Source organism: Solanum verrucosum, unplaced genomic scaffold (assembly GCF_900185275.1).
Source record: "Solanum verrucosum unplaced genomic scaffold, falcon-dt-bn FXZP01000198.1, whole genome shotgun sequence".
Classification (NCBI taxonomy): domain Eukaryota; kingdom Viridiplantae; phylum Streptophyta; class Magnoliopsida; order Solanales; family Solanaceae; genus Solanum; species Solanum verrucosum.
The window spans coordinates 1,934,083-1,955,362 of NW_026020173.1; the positions used below are offsets into that span (position 1 = coordinate 1,934,083).

General features: G+C 38.4%; 3 protein-coding genes and 1 non-coding gene across 4 annotated transcripts; 3 read left to right on the plus strand and 1 right to left on the minus strand.

The window, feature by feature from the left end:
* Positions 1–746: 746 nt before the first annotated feature.
* LOC125828803 (uncharacterized) lies at positions 747–7,953 on the plus strand. Its single transcript, XM_049508129.1, has 10 exons — positions 747–869; positions 1,010–1,129; positions 1,211–1,319; positions 4,283–4,534; positions 4,618–4,730; positions 4,918–4,982; positions 5,851–6,095; positions 6,180–6,327; positions 7,529–7,569; positions 7,644–7,953. The coding sequence occupies exons 1-10, from the start codon at positions 765–767 to the stop codon at positions 7,766–7,768; spliced, it is 1,323 nt and encodes a 440-aa protein (XP_049364086.1). The 5' UTR covers positions 747–764; the 3' UTR covers positions 7,769–7,953.
* A 4,187-nt stretch (positions 7,954–12,140) lies between these two features.
* On the minus strand, positions 12,141–12,247 carry LOC125828859 (small nucleolar RNA R71). The gene has a single exon (XR_007443063.1). It is a non-coding gene; the product is annotated as a small nucleolar RNA R71 (small nucleolar RNA).
* A 1,151-nt stretch (positions 12,248–13,398) lies between these two features.
* LOC125828855 (uncharacterized) lies at positions 13,399–14,263 on the plus strand. The gene is made up of 2 exons (XM_049508172.1): positions 13,399–14,071; positions 14,196–14,263. Exons 1-2 carry the CDS (start codon positions 13,399–13,401, stop codon positions 14,261–14,263), a joined length of 741 nt encoding a protein of 246 aa, XP_049364129.1.
* Positions 14,264–16,140: 1,877 nt separating this feature from the next.
* On the plus strand, positions 16,141–17,009 carry LOC125828856 (uncharacterized). The gene is made up of 2 exons (XM_049508173.1): positions 16,141–16,508; positions 16,628–17,009. The coding sequence occupies exons 1-2, from the start codon at positions 16,141–16,143 to the stop codon at positions 17,007–17,009; spliced, it is 750 nt and encodes a 249-aa protein (XP_049364130.1).
* The last annotated feature ends 4,271 nt before the right edge of the window (positions 17,010–21,280 follow it).

Genomic DNA, 21,280 nt, shown 5'->3' on the forward strand with positions numbered 1-21,280 from the left:
TACCCCCCCCCCCCCATCAGCCACCCTACCAGCCCCCCACCCCCCTCCAAAACTAAAATTTAAGTTTGTTTTTTAACAAATATTTTCTACTCCAATTTTTTTATTTTTTCACCCCTACCCTCGACCCTCCCCCCCCCCCCCCCCCCACACACACACACACACATCCAAAAAAAGAGTTTGTTTTTAAAAAATAATTTCAACTTCAAAATTTTATTTTTCACCCCTACCCTCGACCCCCCCCCCCCACCCTGGCCACCCCCCAAAAAAATAATTTAAGTTTGCTTTTTAAAAAAAATTTCAACTTCAAATTTTTATTTTTTCACCCCTACCCTCGAACCCTCCCCCCCAATTCCATCCCCACCCCCAAAAAAATAATTTAAGTTTGTTTTTAAAAAATATTTTCTACTCTTTAGTAAAAATAAAAGATATTTTCTTAAAAATATTTTTTCATTCATAAATCAAACACTAAATTTTTTTTTCCAAAAAATATTTTTTACTCACCAACCAAATATGAAAAAATAAGTAAAAAATCTACTTATTTTTCAGGAAATTATTTTCTAGGAAAACATTTTTCTTCGTACCAAACACACCCTTAATATCATGTATTTTAATTTGAAGACTTGCATCATACCTTCTACTCATTTCTCTCCTGTTTCCATTTCCCCCTTGCCTTACTGCTATGTTTTTAAAAAGTATTTACAATTAAGAAAATCCCCTTCCCCCCAAAATGTGCATTGAGTAGTAGAAAGGAGAGAGGAAAAGAAATGGAGTTGAGAATGAGTGGAAATGCAGTGAAGACGTTCGCCAGATCCATAACTTGCCTTGCACGCATTGGCACTGAGGTCGCCATTCAAGCCTCTTCTACCCAGGTTAGCGAATGTTTCACCTCAAGTAAAGTTGGTTGGACTGTTTGCTCCACAATTATAGTAATTAGGGTTTTGTGGTCGCTTCAGGTTATGCCATGTTACTTTACAATTCAACTACTTCATTGTTTCCTTCTTTTTCGCAGCTCACATTTCACACTCTCAACTCCTCAAGATCGGCCTATCAATCAATTACATTCAAACCTGATTTTTTTGATGTCTTCACTGTTTCTGCTCCACAGGTGCAATGTAGTGTGCTCTTGAAGGTATATATATGCTTTTACCAATCCAATCCTCTCTACTCTAAACTCTTTTTCTGAATTTTACCTTACCTTCATGTTTTCTAGGCCATTTGTTCTGTATTAAGAACACCAATTGCCAGTATAGATCATTTGACTGTCTCATTGCCTAATCCTGATGCATCAAAGGTGCAGTGGACACTCAACTGCCATAATGGTAAAACTTTCTACAGTTTTTTTTTTGTTTTTTTGTTTTTTTTTTAGGATTTCCTAAAATACAAGGAAAATATGTTCTTAGTTACAAGCTATAGATTAGGGCAGGGAGTATTTAGTTTGATGGATAGACCATGTAGAGACTCACATAGCTATAGTGCCAAAGGTCTGGTGAATTTTGTTATGATTCTCTTGAATAAATGGTCACATTGTGTCTACTCATGCATTATCTTCACATTTTGGCACAAGGTGATAAGAGTGTAAAAAAGGAGTAGGAAGAAAGGTACTGGAAACGTTAGAATAGGAGAAACTCCAAAAGAAAGTTAAAAGGGAGAGTGTAATGACTCAGGCAACAACCTTTGAAGCCTCACAATTTTATCCCTTAGATCTTTAACCCAAAAGCCACTTCAATACTTGAAATCGCCCCTAACTTTCCCCTCCTTTCAGATGGGGCTTTGCCTAAGGAAACTTTTACATCGAACCAACGTCTGGATTACAACTACTAGTTCTCCTAGGCTTTTCAACTCAACAGCTCATGCCCAACTGCCAAGGTGTTGTCCGCTCTAACCTAACCTTTGGGGACTTATGGTTTTCTTCTTGTAGGCTTTAACCCAAAAAGTGCCTCAGTAATTAAAATCCTAAGCTCACGACTTTATGACCCCTAACTATTCTCTCCATTCTGATGTGGTATTTTCCTTAAGCAAGTATCACAGTGAACCTCCTTTTAAATTCAACTACCAATGCCCCATGTCCAACTGTTAAGGTATTGTCTGCTCTGCCCTAACCTTTGGGGCTCATAGTTTAGACCCCTTTGATTTTTTTTGATAATTGTGCTGTCCGGAACAACTTGCACGCATCTTGACTAATTCAAAGGAATACCTACTCCCTTGATTTTTAACCCAAAGGTGCTGCCAGTTGAATTCTTAAATTCGCCTTTTATGGTCCCTAACTTTTTCCTGCCATTTCGATGCAGGATTTGTCTAAGATAAGTTTCACAGCGAACTCCCTGTCGAGTTCAACCACCAGGAGTTCCTAAGCTGTTACAATTGTTAACACAATGGGCACTATTGTCCTATTTATAAATTAGGGAACTTGAACAAATTAAAACTCTTAAGACAACTGAAACTCAATATTTAACAAAAAGACAATGGTAAAATCAAACTAAAATTCTTAACATTAACAGGGATAAATCTTTTTATCTAATCATAATCTGGATACAACAACAGTATTATACTCAGTGTAATCCAACAAGTGGGGTTTGGGAAGGATAGAATGTACGTAGACTCACGGCTGTCGTGAAGGTGGAGAGGCTATTTATGAGAAACCATAGACTCAAGTGCAACAAATCGAAGTAGGTAAGAGAAAAGACGTCTGTCGTGAAGGTGGAGAGGCTATTTATGAAAAACCGTAGACTCAAGTGCAACAAATCAAAGTAGTTAAGAGAAAGGAAATATGACAATGAAGAAAACATTGCAACTAATAAGGGAAGTAGTACAAAGCATTCAGAAAAAAGAACAATAACAGTAGTAAATAATGCGGTAACTGAAACACAATAGACAACAAATGGTAATAGATATCAAAAGGAAAAAACTACATGAATAAGCCTAATACTACGACAGACACAGTGCTCTAGATTCCCACCCAGCCTTGTCCTTTCTCATAATTTGACACTCAAAAACACTTGCTGAAAATGATTAACCGAATACAATCTGCTTGTCAATTGCTGAAAAAAGCACTTCTCAAATATATATTTCTTCGAGAAAGTCAACACTGTGTAAACAGTAAATCTCAAAACCATAAAGCTACTGAGCTGTGAAGTATGAACCTTACAAACAAAAGTATAGCGGGATCCTGTTCTTACACAAACACTTACACATTGCCAATTAATTCTATCAGATCCCCAACATCCCCCCACAAGTACTGTTTACACCCAAAAAAAAAGAGAGGCTAAGACAGTTCATCCTGATTTTCTTGATGGAGTTGCTAGTGCCTTAAAAATTTCTTGAGTTTCTTTCAAATGAATTTGTCAAACACAAACTGCTTTTCCTAGAAATAATTTTTGGTAAGCTATTTTAAAAAAAGTACTTCTCAAAATAAGCTATTTTTGACCACTTGGCCAAACGGGCCCTAAATAGATTTAGTACCAAGAAAAGAGGAAGAAAGGTAAGGACAAAACATAAGAAGTGAAAATTTATAGGAAAGGTGAGGGAGTAGGGAACTGTTGAACAAGGTAAAACTCATGAGATAGTTAAGCCTATCTCTAGTTAAATGATAAAGATAATTTCAAACTAAAGCAAGTGATGATAACACTGAATTGGAATGTCAAAAGTCAAGTATGTTATAATAATAGATACATATGAATTAATTGAAGAATCTACAAAGATAAATACAATTAAGTATTGAAAATTAGCTTAAAATGTCAAAAGGTATACGATAGATTAGCTTTTTCTACTATACAATCTCCTATATCTAATAGGAAATGCATCCTAAGTTGACCACTTGACCTTGGTTTCCAAGTATGAAGATAATAACAACTTAAAAAAAATATATGCTACATACTATATTTTGCCCTATTCATTAAGGAGTATTATTGGAATGCTGTGATTGTAGTTTGTCATAATTTAATCTCCTGGAGATGTTATGCTTACGTTTGACATATTTTAAACTCCTGAAAGTGTTATGCCTACATTTGTCATATTTTAATCTCCTGAAGTGATATGCTTAACATTCTTATTTGTAACAGTTTTCAGCATTTTCTGTTTTAAACTTTCCTCGGCATATGTTAGCAGTCTTTGGGTTGAACTTTCCCTAATTTGTATCATGAAGATATCATTTGCACCATTGAGATGTCCCATGTATCTCCCTATACTGCAAGACCTGCTTAATCTCTCTGATAACATGATATGTACAACATAGATGATCGTGTTGATGTATTAGCAGCATCACCTTACCGTGCCACTTTTATAGGTATGAGGAAAGCTTATTGGATTACTTGCAATGTTGAACCTGACATACAACACTTATCCCTTGATAGGAGAAAGCTTCCAAGCAACTTTGTGGTGAGGCCTCGTGATCTGAATAGGTTATTGTCCAACTTCCAAACAACTCTTCAGGAGATCACAATCATTGCTACCAATCCGACTTGCTTACCTCCTGATACTGCAACTGAAATTGGAGGGAAAGCTGTTGAGCTCAGAAGTTATATAGACCCAACCAAAGGTATACTGGGTGAACCACTTTTTCTTTTCTTTTTTATCTTGTTTATTTACAGGTGGTTTTAAGCTGTTAATCTTTCTTTGTAGAAAATGATTCATCACTACACACTCAGTTGTGGATAGATCCCACTGAAGAGTTTGTGCAGTATAATCATAACGCAAACCCTGTGGATGTGACATTTGGAGTGAAGGAATCAAAGGTATCTTCATTTTCATGTCTTTGACAGGGACTTCTCTAATCCAATTAAAGCCTTTTCAATTCTGAGGCCTTTTCTTAGATGACATGTAATAACTTTGATGCTGTAAAATAGCGCGTGTGTTTCCTGGAGGTCTTTCAATGTTTGCTGAACGTTTGTTTTGTTCTGTTTTTGCAAATTCTCCCTTCAGGCTTTCCTTTCTTTCTGTGAGGGATGTGAAGTTGACATACAGTTCTATTTTGACAAAGCTGGCGAGTAAGATAATCAAACACTCTCTGGTTCTTTTTTTGACATCAGTTCCTTGTTGTTTTCTTTAAACTGTCCTTGTCTTCAGCAAGAGGAACTGTATGCACATAGGATATCTTCACAGAAAGCTATTTTGATGTCCGGACATATTGCATACATTTGCCTCCATATCAGCACTTTTTGGCTTGGATGGTTGATAACTACTTCCGAAGGAATTCAAAAATGACTTTCTTTCACACAGCTTAATGATTTAGGTTGCAGATTTTTTGTAAAATGGCCAACTGAGGATATTCATCCAAAACAAAAAGTTGAACGCAATAACATCAAAAGACATGTTTTTTTGGTACATAATCAAATTAGCTAGTATGTTTAAATTAATTGCAGTCAATTGTTGTGAAAGATAAGTTTGGCATCGCCCCCAAGGCCTAGCTCAAGTGGCAAAAGGTGGAGGATTTGTGGCTTAGGTCGCAGGTTCAAGCCCCACACCATGCCAAGCGAAACCCGGTATTTAAGTGGAGAAGGGTAGAGGGGCGGGCCCATTATCCACCGAGTTTAGAAGGCTGTGATTGGTCCAAAGGGCGGGTCACAGGCGGATTTCTCGGTTATCAAAAAAAGAAGAAGAAAAGTTTGGCATCTCCCCTGACAACATGGGTCACAATGTTTCGCTTTTCCTGTTACCCAGATACAGCAGATACTAATTTGATGTCTCATGGCTAGTGCACAGACCATGTTAAACCTACGTCTTCAATTTTTATGGCCTTCTATTTTTAAATGTTTTTCTTTGTCAATTCATTAGTAGATCTCTTTGCTGTGTTAGACATAATTTTCTTGCTTTTCATTAAGGTTTTCTTCTGATCATACCTGAATTTATGGACAGGCCAATTTTAATGGCTCCAAAATTTGGTTTAGACGATGGCTCCAACTCAACTTTTGATGCCACCTTGGTACTTGCAACCATGCTTATGTCACAGCTCAACACTGCAAGCTCCTCGGAAAATCCACAAGTTGCTGGCACTTCCTATGGGCAGGCTAATGATGGAAGACAGGCCCCAGTCCAGGAGAGGTCAAAAGGGAATTCTGGGCTTCCATCTGATCAGACCAGGATTTGGTCTGATCTTTCAGGTTAGTATTTGCTGAACTAGATGGTACAACTTATTTACTGGTATGGCATATTTACTTAATTTTCATAAATTCAACTTTATATAGGAAGCAGAACAAAAGGTGGTAATGATGCTGAACACGGAAAGGAAAGAAATGAGAGCGATAATGTGCAAAGGGAAATTCAGAAAATTGGTGCGATACACATATCTGAAGCTGGAGCTGCTGGAAGAAATATGTCTGACATACCTAATGAGTATCCTGAACTTTTTTTGCTGTCCAAATTGTTAGCAATTTTAGTGCTCCAGCTTTAAACCTACTATTGCCTGTAGATATATATAAACAAAGTGGTTAAATCTAGCTGATATGTTAAGTTATTATGGTTTGCAGAACTTTCAATTATAGGTTCATAATTAACAATCTATTGAGGGGTAAGAAGCATGAGGTTTTGGTCCCAAACTGTTGGGGTAACCTTGAGCTTTGATAAGTCTTGACATGTATGAAATATCCCAAGGAATTCTCAGATCTGGTTGAGTTTGATATGGTAATATTTTTTTTTGGGCAAGTGGTGGGGTAGGGGTGTGGGGTTTGGAAGGGGGGAAACCTTTATATCAAGTAATTGCAGCTAATGTAACCGGAATGCATCCATCCAAGAGGTCACCTATATTTCAATTTTCTTGCACATTTTGTTATGCAATTTCCACATGATTACTCCAGGCTGCAGTGGATAACTTTTTATGCTGAGTAAGCATCTACCTATGATAAGTGGTCATTTGGTTTGTCTCGCAAGGGAAACAATCCCTATTTGAAATTCCGTACATTGAATACAAAGTTTCATTTGCAATACAGAACTCTGCATTACTTATGTAATCTCTGCATAATAAGTACAATGTTTGTTTTCAAGTGTAGAACTCTCCGAAACTTGTGCAGCATGGTTTCTGATATTAAACTCCATATACTAGTACATGCATAATTTATGCAAAAATGTATGTAGTATTATTTTTATGTGGGATATAATGTGAAATAATAATATACATTAGTCTTTCAAGGATACAAGTATCTTAAAAGACAAAAATATCCTTAAAAGTAAGCAATCACTGCAATCTGCTTAAGCTTGACAGTATCTGTTTTATTATTTACCAGATATCATTCTCTGCATTATAATCACTGTATAAAAATTCATGTATTGACTGTTACCTTCTCAAAAACAAACAAAAACAATTCATGTATTACAAACCTGTTTAATTCGTTCAGTAACTAGACAAACCCTAAGAGTTTCAAGGGTGAACATAATAACCTGAGGAAACTACCAATATATACATGCTCCAATCACCTAAATGATCTATATGAGCAAGATATTGGATTTTGATGGTGAATTTGAAAATCAGTGTGAAATTCTAAATACTTCATGACTGTACTTCCCAGAAGAAAGTATCTTTTCTTGACTGCATCATTAGCTTCCGTTCTGTGGTCAGAAATCCTTTGGAAGAACCTCAAGGTTAGTCGTGGTCCTACTCTGGACATTTAGTTTCTGTAGTCCACTCAACTTATGCTGCTCCAATTGTATGTCAGGCATGGCAGATTTGGAAGGTCATGCTTCTCAACACCATCCTAGTAACTGGGTAGAAGCAGATGACGATGATGATGAAGGAGATGAGTCAGAGTTGTGTGTTCAATCAACTCCTCCATATCATTAGGAATACAACAGCTCAAGCTGTTATATAATCCTAACAAGTAGTTAGTTATTGATGAATTTTTCTGTAAGTATGTACAATTACCCTACCAATGCTCCACTTGTCTACTTTGCACTTGGTTTCTTCTTACCTAATCAGTTCTCTATAGGTAATTCATGTTTACCATGAAATATAACTGGCCTTCAAGCATATATATTATCATACAGCTCATTAGTTTGTTGTTTGAAAGTTTGTTTTTCTCATTCTGGTAAATGAAAATAATACATAACTAGACACTAGTAAATCAATATCATACAAATAGCGGATCCTTTTCAAATCTTTAACTAAAGAAGGATCTGTTGACTTCCCAAAAAGCTAGACAAGAATCAATCTCTTCAAGGAGAGGTTTGACGTATTGCATAATCTGAAAAATGGCTTTTAAGTGAAAATATATCTGCTTCTCCGAATAAAAATTGGCTGATCACTCGTATGTTGCAAGTATAAGCAATGTCTGCTGATAGCTATGGGAAAGACTTACAACAAGTCTCCTTACAAGTAGATGAATCCTTTTGAACTTCTCTCATTTCATAATCTGAAGCAGTCAGTCCATCTCCAGAATCTGTGCTAAAGGTCTATAACTTTGTGTGTACCATTGTGGATAATCCCCTGCTTAGGTAATCTGAAGTCATTATCTTCTCTTAGGTAGCAAAATCACTTGGGTTTTGAGTAATGTCATTATCTGTTCTAGGCTTGAGAATGCTGTAAACTTCAGGTTGATTACTTTTAATTATTAATCATTTCATACTATTAAACTCTTGATGCCTTCCTTACTTCTATTATAGTATGGTGTGAGTTGTTAAGCTTGCAATAAAACTGTCAGATTAATATTGTTCCCCTATTAGTAGATGACTTTCCTTCCCTTGGCATTTTCGACAAAACTCTGCCTTTTTTTAGTGTTTATCTGGATTTACTCTCACCTTTTAGGTAGCTCAAATGGTATGCAAAGAAAACTGTAGGAGTCCTTTGGGATGTAATGTAGTGTCTAAAGATGGATCTTGGGCCTAATTCAACCCTAAGAGTTAGCTCATGAGAGGAGGATTGTCCAAGTCCATATAAGGAGACCAATTTTCCATCCCTTTTCCAATGTGAGACTTCTTAACACTCCCTCACACACCTAATCCTCATTGACTGGAGCATGTACACTATAATATGGGGGCCCAACATCGGTGAACAAAAAATTAGGATGGACCTGACTCCTGATTCCATGTAAAGATGAATCTTGGGCCTAACTCAACCCCAAAAGCTAACTCACGAGGGGAGGATTGCCCAAGTCTATATTAGGAGACCAATTTCCCATCTTTTTTTTTTCCGATATGGGACTTCTTTAAGTCTTAACATAGTGAACCTAGTACTATTATGTCATGTGAATCTCGAAAGAGTCAAACTTTCGACTCCTATTAGTAGCTAGTGCTGTCAAGTATTGAATTCTAAATGTTGACGGTTCTGCCAATGCTCACATGATCTTTGTATTTGTAGTCAATGTTCATTGCTAGTCCTGGGACAATTGACAATTAGTCAATGATGTTTAATGTCATGGATGTGAATTGTGATACAAAGGCTGGATAATATCTGAACAGTTTACTTTGAAATAGGTTAGAGATGAGCATTTATGTTTGTACAAAACTAGTTGCATGTCACAACAAAGAGGATGACAAAATGCTCATGAAATATCAATTAATTTTGAAGCAGTAGTTGTCTGGCAAGCTTTTTAAAAACTTTTAATGACACTCTTTGACTCCATTGTGAATAGGTTTCTGATCTATCGATGCTTGCGGATGAGGCACCTCAACAGATTTTCTCTTATATCTCTAGTTGACTATCTCTAAGGTGAAAGATTACTCAAAGAGTGTGGAAATGTTGTACTTGTACATACTTTCTGAATACCTGCAACATTAAGGGTGTTTTTGGTATGAAGTTCCCATGTTTGGTTGACTTAAAAATTTTGAAAATCAACTCATTTTCCTCAAATTTAAGGAAAACATTTTTTTCCTTCACCCTTCAATTTTTTTTTCTTAGCCTACCTCGTACCTTGTACGCCGTACCCAACCCTCCCCATAAAAAAAATTAAATTAAATTTTCTTATTTTTTTAAATTTCAAATATATTTTTACCCCTACTTGAACCACCCCCACCACCCTCCATCTAGGCCACCTCCCCCCTTATCCCCCCTATCCCCCACCTAGGTCACCTTGTCAAAAAAATTTCAAAAAAAAAATATTTTTGGAAAATATTTCAATTTTTTTTAAAATTTTTTTACGCCACCCCCGTCATCCTTCACCCAAGCCATTCATCAATTTTTTTTTTAAAATTATTTTAAATTTAAAAAAAAATCATTTTTATGCTCCCCCCTTAGGCCATCTCGTCAATTATTTTTTTAAAAAAAAAACTTGTTTTTGATAAATATTTCAAATTTTTTTAAATTTCATTTTTATGCCACCCCACACCTAACCTCCCTCCCTCTCCAAACCTAGGCCATTTTTTTTTAAAATTGTTTTTGAAAAATATTTCAAATTTTAAATCAATGGCCGGCACAACGCGCCACTGGTGAAACTTCAGGAAAGATTGCCTGGCGCTCTGTCGAGCGCGGCGCACCAATGCTGTAACTTCAGAGACCTTGGCCTGGCACACTGATAGGCACGACGCGCCAGACTTGTAACTTCAGAAGCCTTCGCGTAGGGCGATGGGTGGCGCGAAGCCCCAACTCCTGTCCGACTTTTCCAGCGAAAACAACATTAAATAGGATTCCTTGTTGGTTTAGAATTCGACTCTAAGTTTCCCAACTCTTATAAATAGACCCCTAGGGCTAATTTGTAGGGGGTTGGAGATTATTTTGGTGTGCGAGAGCAAGTTTCATCGTTTGTAATAGGTTTCAATCTTCCAACTCTTTTTATTTTTGGAAATCGCGTGAACAGTTGTATTTTGTGGTTTTCAAATATTATGAGTGGCTAAACGCCCTAGTTCTAGGGCTATAGCTACAGATTGAATGTTGATTATTTAAGGTTCTTGAATTAATTCTTGGTTGTCAATATAAGTTACTTCTGTATTCATATTTTAATATTTTATGCTTGTGCACCATAAGATAAATCTATTGTCTATTCTTTAAATCGAGAGAGGAGAGGGTAGTAGACTAGCGAATATAGAAAGCTCGATCATCCATTATGAGTTGATGTGTGTTCAGGAGTGACTCCCCGACGAACAACTTGCTTGGTTACGAAACATGATGAAATATAAATGCTCGCCAGTTAAGCCTGCTATGCCCGCTCAACGATGTAGTTAGACAACTAACTGGAGTAGGTGACTAGAGGTCGAGAGACCCGACTCATACAATTAACCCTGTAAACTAGTAACGTGACAATTGAAATTAGTTTTAGGCCAAGAATATGATACATGAGATCCATTGCATGTTGCAGCCTTGGAATTGTGTTTTACTTGCTTAAAACATCATCTTAAAGTCGTTCACAATTGGTTATTTTTAATTTATTGCATAATTAGGAATAGTAGTTAACAATCATCACTATCTCTTTAAACAACTACTTTTGTTTAATTGTAGAGTGAAGTGTTAAATATAAGTTGATCATAAGTCCCTTGGGAACAATAACTCGTTTCTTTATGAAACTATATTACTTGAGTGACCACATACATTTGCGTGTATATTGGGGAGCAACAAGTTTTTGGCGTCGCTGTCGAGGACTTAAAAATTGATTTATATTCGATTTTCTTAAGTCTACAATTAGAATATTCAGGTACTAATAACTTGATCGTAGCTTTTTAATGTATGCACTCGACTTTCAAGTCTAGCTCGGAAAGGAGAAGTTGTCGAACCAGACAACAAACCTGAAAGAGCTTTACGCCGATGCAGGAAAATGGCTAATCTAGGACGTTAATGAGAATTGGGGTTGGGTCTTCAGGAAGACAATGAGGGTAACAATAAAGAAAACGTGAACAGCCAAAACCCAGAGTTAGTACCCCCTATCATATCGGCAAGACCAGTCTGTGATGTGGCAGTCCCACTCACAACTAATGTGGCGTCTAGTATAAGGAAACCACCACCGGGGGGGTAGGTTTGAACTAAAACAAAACATGGTACAACTCATCCACTCGATAGGACAATTTATCGGTCTCCCCCATGAGGATCCTCAAATCCACGTTAGGAACTTTTTAGAGATTAGTGACACATACATCCCAATTGGAGTCTCATCGGACTATGTGAGGCTGACGTTGTTCCCACACTCGTTGTTAGGAACCGCCAGGATGCTGAGCCACCAAGCTCCATTACTACATGGGATTATCTAGCAAAAAAGTTCTTGAGTAGATTCTTTCCATCCGAAAAAACCGCACGGTTGAAGAGTGAGATATTATGTTTTAAGCAAAAACATGGGGAGGATATGTACCAAGCATGGGCCCGTTTCAAACAAATGTTGAATGCTTGCCCGCACCATCACCAAGCTAATGAGGTACTTGCTCACACGTTCTTTGAGGGTTTAGATTAATGCACGTGTACTTCTTAATAGTGCAGCAGGTGGACAAGCCCTAGCAAAAACGCATGAAGAGTTATTCGACTTACTAGATAGACTCTCAGAAGGGAACCCGATGTATGAAGGGGAAATGCCTAGAACCACAACCCAAAGGGTTGCAAGAATCTTAGATGTAGATCAAGCTATCGCCATAAATGCCAAACTGGATGCGATGCAACATAATATGACAATGAATTTCAAACAAATATCCCTAAATCACGCATTATTTAATATGGTACAACATGCAGCTAATTGGTGTGGAGTATGTGGTAGTGGAGCTCATGAAATCGAACTATGTGAGACATACCCGGATAACGTAAACTATGTGGGTAATACACAAAGAGGTGGAGGTCAGCAAAACTATGGTAATACCTACAACTCTAGTTGGAGGAACCATCCTAACTTCTCATGTGGTGGGAACCAAAACCAAAACCAAAACCAAAACCAAAACCAAAACCAAAACCAAGCGCAAGGGGCTAACCAATACCGTTCAAAAGGGGGTAGGCAGCAATACCAAAATCCTAACCAAGACATAAATCCAAGTGCACCAAAGGGAGGGATGACTAATGAGGAGTTACCCCAAAAGCTCATGGTTGAACTAGGGACAAATAAATGTTAGGATAGATAAGCAGGATGAGAACATCAGAAACATCCAAATGTCCCAAATGAGTTTAGAGAAACAAGTTGCGCAAGTAGCCAATTCTCTAAATTTGTGTCCCCAAGGTGGACTGCCCGGTGATACTGAACCCAACCCAAAGCAACTGAATACGGTAAGTACTAGAAATGGGTTACAACTAGAGGAACTAGCTCTAAAGAAGAAAGATGTGGAGGCAGTTAATAAAGAAAAGAAAGTGGAAAAAGGTAGTAAAGAACTCCAATGTTGAGACATCCGTTCCTCAAAAGAAACTACCCCCTCTATTTCCACAAAGTCTTAGAAAGAAGAATGAAGACGAATGCTTCGGTAAGTTTCTCTCTCTCCTTAAATAGGTTCACATTAACCTGCCTTTGGTTGACATTTTGCAGGGTATCTCGAAGTATGCTAAGTACGTGAAAGAGATAGTGGCTTACAAGAGGGAGGCTCATGGAGTACAAAACTGTAGCACTTACTGAGGAGTGCAACTCTATAATTCAAAATAGATTACCCAAGAAGTTAAAAGATCCGGGTAGTTTTACTGTGCCGGTTACAATTGGGCAAAGTGTTCATGCCCGGGGGTTGTGTGATTTGGGTACTAGTATTAATCTTATTCCCTTATCATTGTATAAAAAGCTTGGGTTAGGTAGTCCAAAGCAAACCACTGTCATTCTCCAACTCGTTGATAGGTCCGTTGTTAGGCCAGAGGAGGTAGTAGAGGATGTGTTAGTACAAGTAGGTTCCTTGATTTTTTTGGTGGATTTTGTAGTTTTAGACTTTGAACCTGATTCTGAAGTTCCATTCATTTTGGGACGTCCGTTCTTAGGTATTGGATGGGCATTAATTGATGTAGCAACTGGGCAGTTAACTATCAGGGCACATGATAAGATTGAAGTGTTTGATGTTTATCGCGCTTTGAAATTGCCATCCATCTATGAGGAGTTGTCTGCTGTTACGGTTGTAGATCACTCTATAGAATCACAACTAATTGTGCGTGAAGATCCCTTAGAAAGAGTGTTAGTGGGGCATGATGTAGATGGAGATATTGAGGCTCAAGAGATAGAGACTTGTTTGAATCTAGCAGTCATGGAGATAGATAAGCGTAGAGTAGAGACATTAGAGCGTGAGTTAGGGCCTCCACCCAAACCCTCAATCGAATAAGCTCCTAAGTTGGAACTGAAAACTCTGCCTGCTTACCTAAGGTAATTTGGGTACTAACGAAACTTTACCTGTTATACTTTCTGCAGAGTTGTCTGAAATACAGGTTAATGTGGCATTGATGGTCCTAAAGCGGAGAAAGAAAGTTATTGGATGACAGATGACTGATATTCATGGGATTAGTCCGGCGTTATGTATGCACATAATCTACATGGAAGAGGATCACAAACCAAGTGCACAACATCAACGTAGGCTAAATCCTTTGATGAAAGAGGTAATGAGAAAGGAAGTGATAAAGTGGTTAGATGCTGGAATTGTGTACCCTATTTCTGATAGTAAGTGGGTAAGTCCTGTGTAGTGTGTTCTTAAGAAGGGAGGTATGACAGTGGTAAGGAACGATTAAAATGAGTTGATTCCTACTAGGATAGTGACCGGATGGAGGATTTGTATGGATTATCGGAAGCTGAATAATGCCACCCGAAAAGATCACTACCCGGTTCCCTTCATTGATCAGATGCTTGACCGACTAACAAGGCATGAATACTATTGTTTCTTAGATGGGTATTCTGGATATAACCAGATTTTAGTTGCACTTGAGGATCAGGAAAAGACCACGTTCACTTGTCCTTATGGTACCTATTCTTTCAAACACATGCCATTCGGACTTTGCAATGTACCAATGTCTTTTCAAAGGTGTATGATGGCCATTTTTCATCATATGGTGGAAGACTTTGTAGAGGTGTTCATGGATGATTTCTGTGTCTTTGGGAAGTCTTTTGAGGTATGTCTCCGAAATCTTGATAAAGTACTTGTTAGGTGTGAGGACACTAACTTAGTGCTAAATTGGGAAAAATGCCATTTTTTTGTTAGAGAGGTGATAGTGTTGGGTCATAAGGTGTCGAAGTCGAGATTAGAGGTTGATAAAGCCAAGGTAGAAGTTATTGAGAAATTATCCTCTCCCATTTCTGTAAAAAAAGTGCGAAGTTTCCTTGGTCAAACAGGTTTTTACTGGAGATTCATCAAGGATTTTTCCAAGATTGCAAGACCTATGTGCAGTCTTTTGGAAAAGGAGGTGAAATTTGATTTTGATGAGATGTGCTTGAAGGCTTTTGAGATGTTGAAGAGAAACTTAATTGAAGCTCCCATCTTAATTGCTCCTAATTGGGAATTACCGTTTGAACTCATTTAGGATGCAAGCGACGTATCAGTGGGTGCGTTGTTGGGACACAGAAAATATAAGTGTTCCACTCGATCTATTATGCTAGCAAGACCCTGGATTTTGCACAAGCTAATTACACAGTGACTGAGAAGGAGATGCTAGCTCTAGTGTTCGCCTTCGATAAGTTCAGATTGTATTTGGTAGGTACTAAGGTGATTGTTTTTACTGACCATGCATCTATTAGGTACCTATTCAACAAGAATGATGCTAAACCAAGGCTAATTCAATGGATATTTCTTCTCCAAGAATTTGACCTTGAGATTAAGGATAGAAAAGGTACTGAGAATCAAATAGTTGATCATTTGTCTAGGTTGGAGGATTTTTCACATGTACATGAAGGGGAAAAAATTCGGGAAGAGTCTCTGTATGAACAATTGATGGCACTAGATATATCTCAAGTGCCTTGGTATGTTGACATTGTGAATTTGATAGTAAGTGGAGATTACCCCCCGAGTGCAACCACCCAACAAAATAAAAAGCTCAATCATGATGCTAAGTTCTATATCTGGGATGAACCGTTCTTATTCAAGCAAGGAGTGGATCGAGTGGTGAGAAGATGCATTCCAGAGTCTAAGGTTCAAAAAGTGCTCGAAAGTTGTTATGCTAGCCCATTTGGAGGTCACCATGGAGGAGAGCACATGACACATAAGGTACTACAATCTGGGTTCTTTTGGCCCCCTTTATTTAAGGATTTTATTACTTTTGTGAAGGGATGTGATAAATGCCAAAGGTTGGGTACTATATCAAGGAGACATGAGATGCCGCTAAGTAACATTTTGGAGGTGAAATTTTTTGATGTGTGAGATATTGACTTTATGGGTCCCTTCCCACCATCTAGTGGAAACCAATATATCCTTGTGGCTGTTGATTATGTGAGTAATTGGGTTGAGGCTATCGTTCTTCCTTCGAATGACTCAAGAGTTGTGATCAAGTTCATAAAGAAACATATTTTCACTTGCTTTGGCACTCCAAGAGAAATCATAAGTGATGGAGGTAAGCATTTCATTAACCATCTAGTGAAAAATCTTCTTGCTAAGTATGGTATTCGACATAAGGTTGCTACAGCTTACCATCCTCAAACGAGTGGCCAAATGGAAGTTTCGAATAGAGAGGTGAAGCAAATTTTGCAAAAAATAGTGAATGCACATAGGAAGGATTGGTCTGAGAAGTTGGATGATGCATTGTGGGCGTATAGGACTGCATATAAGACACCCATAGTGACTTCTCCCTATCACATAGTGTTTGGTAAAACATGTCATCTCCCAGTGGAATTAGAACACTAACTTTTTGGGCGATAAAAAGGTTAAATCTGGACCCCGAGCTAGCCGGTAGGAAAAGAGTAAATCAACTACATGAACTTGAGGAGTTTAGGCTCCATGCGTATGAGAATGCCAAGCTCTACAAAGAAAAGACAAAAGGTGGCATGGACAAGCACATAGTTCCTCGCACTTTCACTCTGGGAGAAAATGTACTACTCTTTAACTCTAGATTAAGGTTATTCCCCAGAAAACTAAGGTATAAATGGAGTAGTCCTTTTGAAGTGGTACGAATGACACAACATGGGCCTGTTGAACTTAAAGGTGAGACTGGCCCTACGTTCTTGGTGAACGGGCAAAGAGTGAAACACTACTTTGGAGAAGATTCAGATCGTGATCGGGAGGCTCTTGAGCTGAATGATGAATGATCCAAGCTGAGTCGAGCCGTGACATTAAACCAAGCGCTACACGGGAGGCAACTCGTGATTAAAATGTAATAGATAGGTAGTTTGTTTTAAATTTTTTTACTTTTTTGTCTTTAGCGTAGTTTAAATTCTTAGAATCTAGGTAGTATTTTTATTTGTTAGTTCTAGCTAGACATTATTTTTCATTATTTGTAACTTAGTTTGTAATAGTGAAAAACGAAAAAGAAAAGAAAAGTAGAGGTGGCGTACTAGTTGGCGCGCTGCGACACAGTGCGAAATTCAGAGCCAGTTTTCTGGTGCTTTGGCAAGCGCGCCGCGCCAACGTACAAACTTCAGAGCGCCTCCCACGGTGCGATGATAGTGCGTCGCACCCCTTTCGCCCCAGTGCCTAGAAATTTGGGTTTTTACCCGACCCACACCTATCCTACCCGGCCAACCATTAAACCCACCCTAAATCCCTAAAACCAAAATCACATTCTCCACTCTCTCTACATTCCTACCTCCCCAACCCCTATATTCTCTCAACTCTTCTTCTTCCACGATTCTTCCATTAAATCCTCCACTCCACATTCATCACCCATTAACTTACCGCTACACCCTTACTTTCCCCCGAACTAACCTTTCTTCTTTACTTTCCCCTATAAATACTCACACTTTCACAATTCTAGTTCACCACCCATTCTCCCTTAACCCACCATTGAAACTCCAACTTCCCCACTAGTTCTCTCTTTAATTTTTTTTCTTTTTTCTTCTTTCTTCTTCTCCCACCCCACTGCCCAACCCGACCCCCACCCTCTTTTTTCTATTTTTTTTCCATTCTCCATTATTTCTTCTTCTACGTAGGTACAAATGGCACCAAAGGCGAGGTATGTTGCAAACGGAGTAGGTTTTAAGAGGAATAGAAAGGGGGAAGCATCCGGGTCTTCAAGTAGTGGGGAGCCGTTTCAAAAGTTCGAAAAGAAGGTTGTAGAGAGATATGGGCACGAATGGTTTGAGTGCCAAAAGAGGCAAAATACCTTGGAGATGAGTACGTCAATGAGGTAAGGTTGCAATCCCAATTTTCGGTTATCTATAATACTATCAATGCTCTTGGGCTAAGATTTATATTTGAAAACCTGGATGATTGTAACTTGACTCTAGTGCGAAAATTTTATGCAAATTGGCTCACTGAAACCGTTACAATAAGACTGTGCCAATTCGGGGTAATGATGTGAGATTTACTACTAAAGTGCTAAATTTGTTGTTGGGCACTCCAAATTGTGAGGATGAGGACTTTAATAGGCTGAAGGAAAACCCCTCTTATAGAGATATACATCATACATTATGTGGGGTAAAGTCTATTGCTAGGTGGGCGTAAAGACACTGGAGGCATTCTTCCCTCCATTATGCTAATTTTAATCAGGTTGCGAGAGTGTGGTTGAAAATTGTATGCAATGTCTTTTTACCAGCAAAGCACCTTACCGATATGACAAGGGATTGGGTGGTGTTGGTGTACATGTTGATGAAGGGGATGCCCATTAATGTTGGGGCTGTTTTAAGGCAGAATATGATGAAGTTTCGGAACAATATGAGATGGTGATTTTGTTATGGGGGGATGATTACCCGATTACTGAGGGCTGAGGGAATCGAGGAAGAGGAGTTAGACGTGACTGTTGCCAGGCACCATGCCTTGGTTGGCAAAATAGTAGATGTGACTCGGACCAAGGCATTAGACACGTTCCATGGACCTATCTTATTAGCCCAGGAGCGACAGACATGTGATGACAGCGTGATGCTCGTATGTTCGGAATGGTAGAGCTGCATCTTAGGATTGGGGGGCGCCCTGTCACGGATGAGGAGATGGAGACCTTGGCAGATCGCTACCCGTTGACAGACAGTGCAACCTTTCTTTGCAGGACTGGGCCAGCTTTTTAGGAATCTCTGGATGATGATGAGGCAACAGATGATGATGATGAGCATGATGGTGTGAATGATGATGCTAACGCCTTAATGGTGTTTGATGATGGTCGTGCTGACGATGATGAGGCCTAGAGGCTTGAGGGAGTATTCCTATCTCTATACTTTGTTTTATTTGTGCACTGAGGACAATGCTAATCTTTAATTGTGGGGTGGGAGATATATCTCTTTTGTATATAAGTTTTTATTGCTTTATCGAGTCTTAATTTTTTTTAGGATTAAATTATTTTTTTGGGTTCCTCAGCGTTTGTTTTCGGTACTTTTACTGAGGATAGTCCCTTTGAACTGACTAGGATTAGTTTTACTGTTTTATTGAGTCGTAGAGTCGTCATAGGGGTGACGGTTCCCGATGATGGATGGATGACGACCGTCTTAAGGGAAAATTAGTCCTGTAGGAGAGTAGAATAGAAAAACCAACCTTGATATTTTGAAACTATGTCCGAAAAAGTTAGCCAGACGTCATGGGTAGTCAATATTGGAAAATTCAAAAAGAATGATAACTTTGAAACAAACATGTGTTCTTTGTTGTGACTCTGAATGAATCCAAATGGGCTTAATTGTGTAGTAGTACCGTAATGCAAGTTGATGAGCAGGCTAGTAAATTTGTCCTTATGTGTGTTGTGATGCCATGTGTGTGGTGAGTTATTGTTGAATGTTGCTTCACTTGATATCTAGAACTTGCCTGATGTGTGTTGAATGAGTAGTGTATATGACTTAGGGAATATGATTGAGGTGTTTCTTTGAAAAAGCCAATTCTTGACTCTAATTGTATGTCTACTAATGAAGTTACCCCTAGTAAAGCCCCATTGAGCCTTTAGCCTTGTTTGTTTGATAAGCCACATGATAATCCGAAACCCTTTTGATTGATACCAAAGTCTTTGATCCCAATGTAATCCTTAATGCACTATGTTAAGAAGAAAGATTGAAAAAGTTGGTTGATGTGAGAAAGGGTGGATATGCTAAATTGTGTGGAAAATAAAAGAATAAGTAAAACTCTGTTTTGGCCCTGATCCTTAGTGACAATGTGCACCTCAACTTAATTGAGGGTGGCTATTTCAGAAATATGCTCTAAACATTGACCCTGAACCTACCAAGGATATTGTGTATCTCACTAGGATCTTAAAGTCTTGAGTTGAGGGTTGCTAGTGCAAAGGCATATACAAAAAAAGAGAGAATAAAGGGTAAAGATGGAGCAACAAAAAGGGGAAAAATATTCATGAAGTGTGCACTAAGAAGAAAGAAAGAAAAAGCTAAGTAGAATGTTTGTTGGCAAAGCAATGACATGTACATTAGGGAGCTGTAGTCACTAAAAGGAGTCCTAAATATTCCTTCCCTTACCTTAAGTCGACATTACAACCAAATAGAAGTCCTCTTTATTCCTTGAGAAATATAATGTGAAAGTGAAAATATACTATATGGGCAAGCTTATGTCATGTTGAGAGAAGTAAGAACTTCATTTGTGAGAGTGAGTACAAAGTTTTGAAAAATAGGCCTTGTTTATAATATGATTGCTTGAGTGAAAGGCTATACTAAACGTAAATAGGCGAGGGCATTCATGGCACATGTTTGTATTATCTAATTGGTGTGTTTGTATGAGTTTGCATTAGCCCGGAAAAATAATAAAGGAGTCATTCTTAAAGCATATGTGTTGTAACTTTGTGTAAAAGTTTTGGAATGTTGTATCCATTGTGAATTACAAGATCATGATTAACTATGTTTGGTTGATTTTAAGTGGGTTGATAAGTCCAAGGGATATGAAAAAGAGTTGATAGTCTAAAGATTGTTTGAGGACAAACAAAGGTTTAAGTGTGGGGTGGTGATCTTAGGTGTCTTTATATGCCTAAGTTGTCGATATTTGCCCATGTTTTGATTAAATTAAAAAATAATTTTAAGACTATTATCTTGATGTTGTTTACTTGCAATGATTGGGCACTAACACATTGTAACATTTCAGAAATTTGTAGACTAAACTAGAGCTTAACGTGAAGGTTTTAGAATTTGAAGCAAAGGTTAGAATCGTAAAATGACTTCCTGTAAGCTTAGTAGACCATCTAGGGTTTAGTTGAGGGCTACAAGAGTCAAGGCTAAAAGGCAAATGCCAAGGCAAAGGGGCAAGGCCCAAGCCAAAGGGTAGGGCTACCCCAACCTTGGCAAGCACTGCCCCAACTTCACGGCCACCACCACGGCCAGTGGTCTTGACCACGACTCGTGGGAGGCCTTGTGAGTGTGCCTTAGCCTTGTGGTAGGCAAGTCCTTGGGGCCAAGCCACTGGACCAGGGACCACGAGTCACTTCACGGCCATTGGTCTTGACCACGGT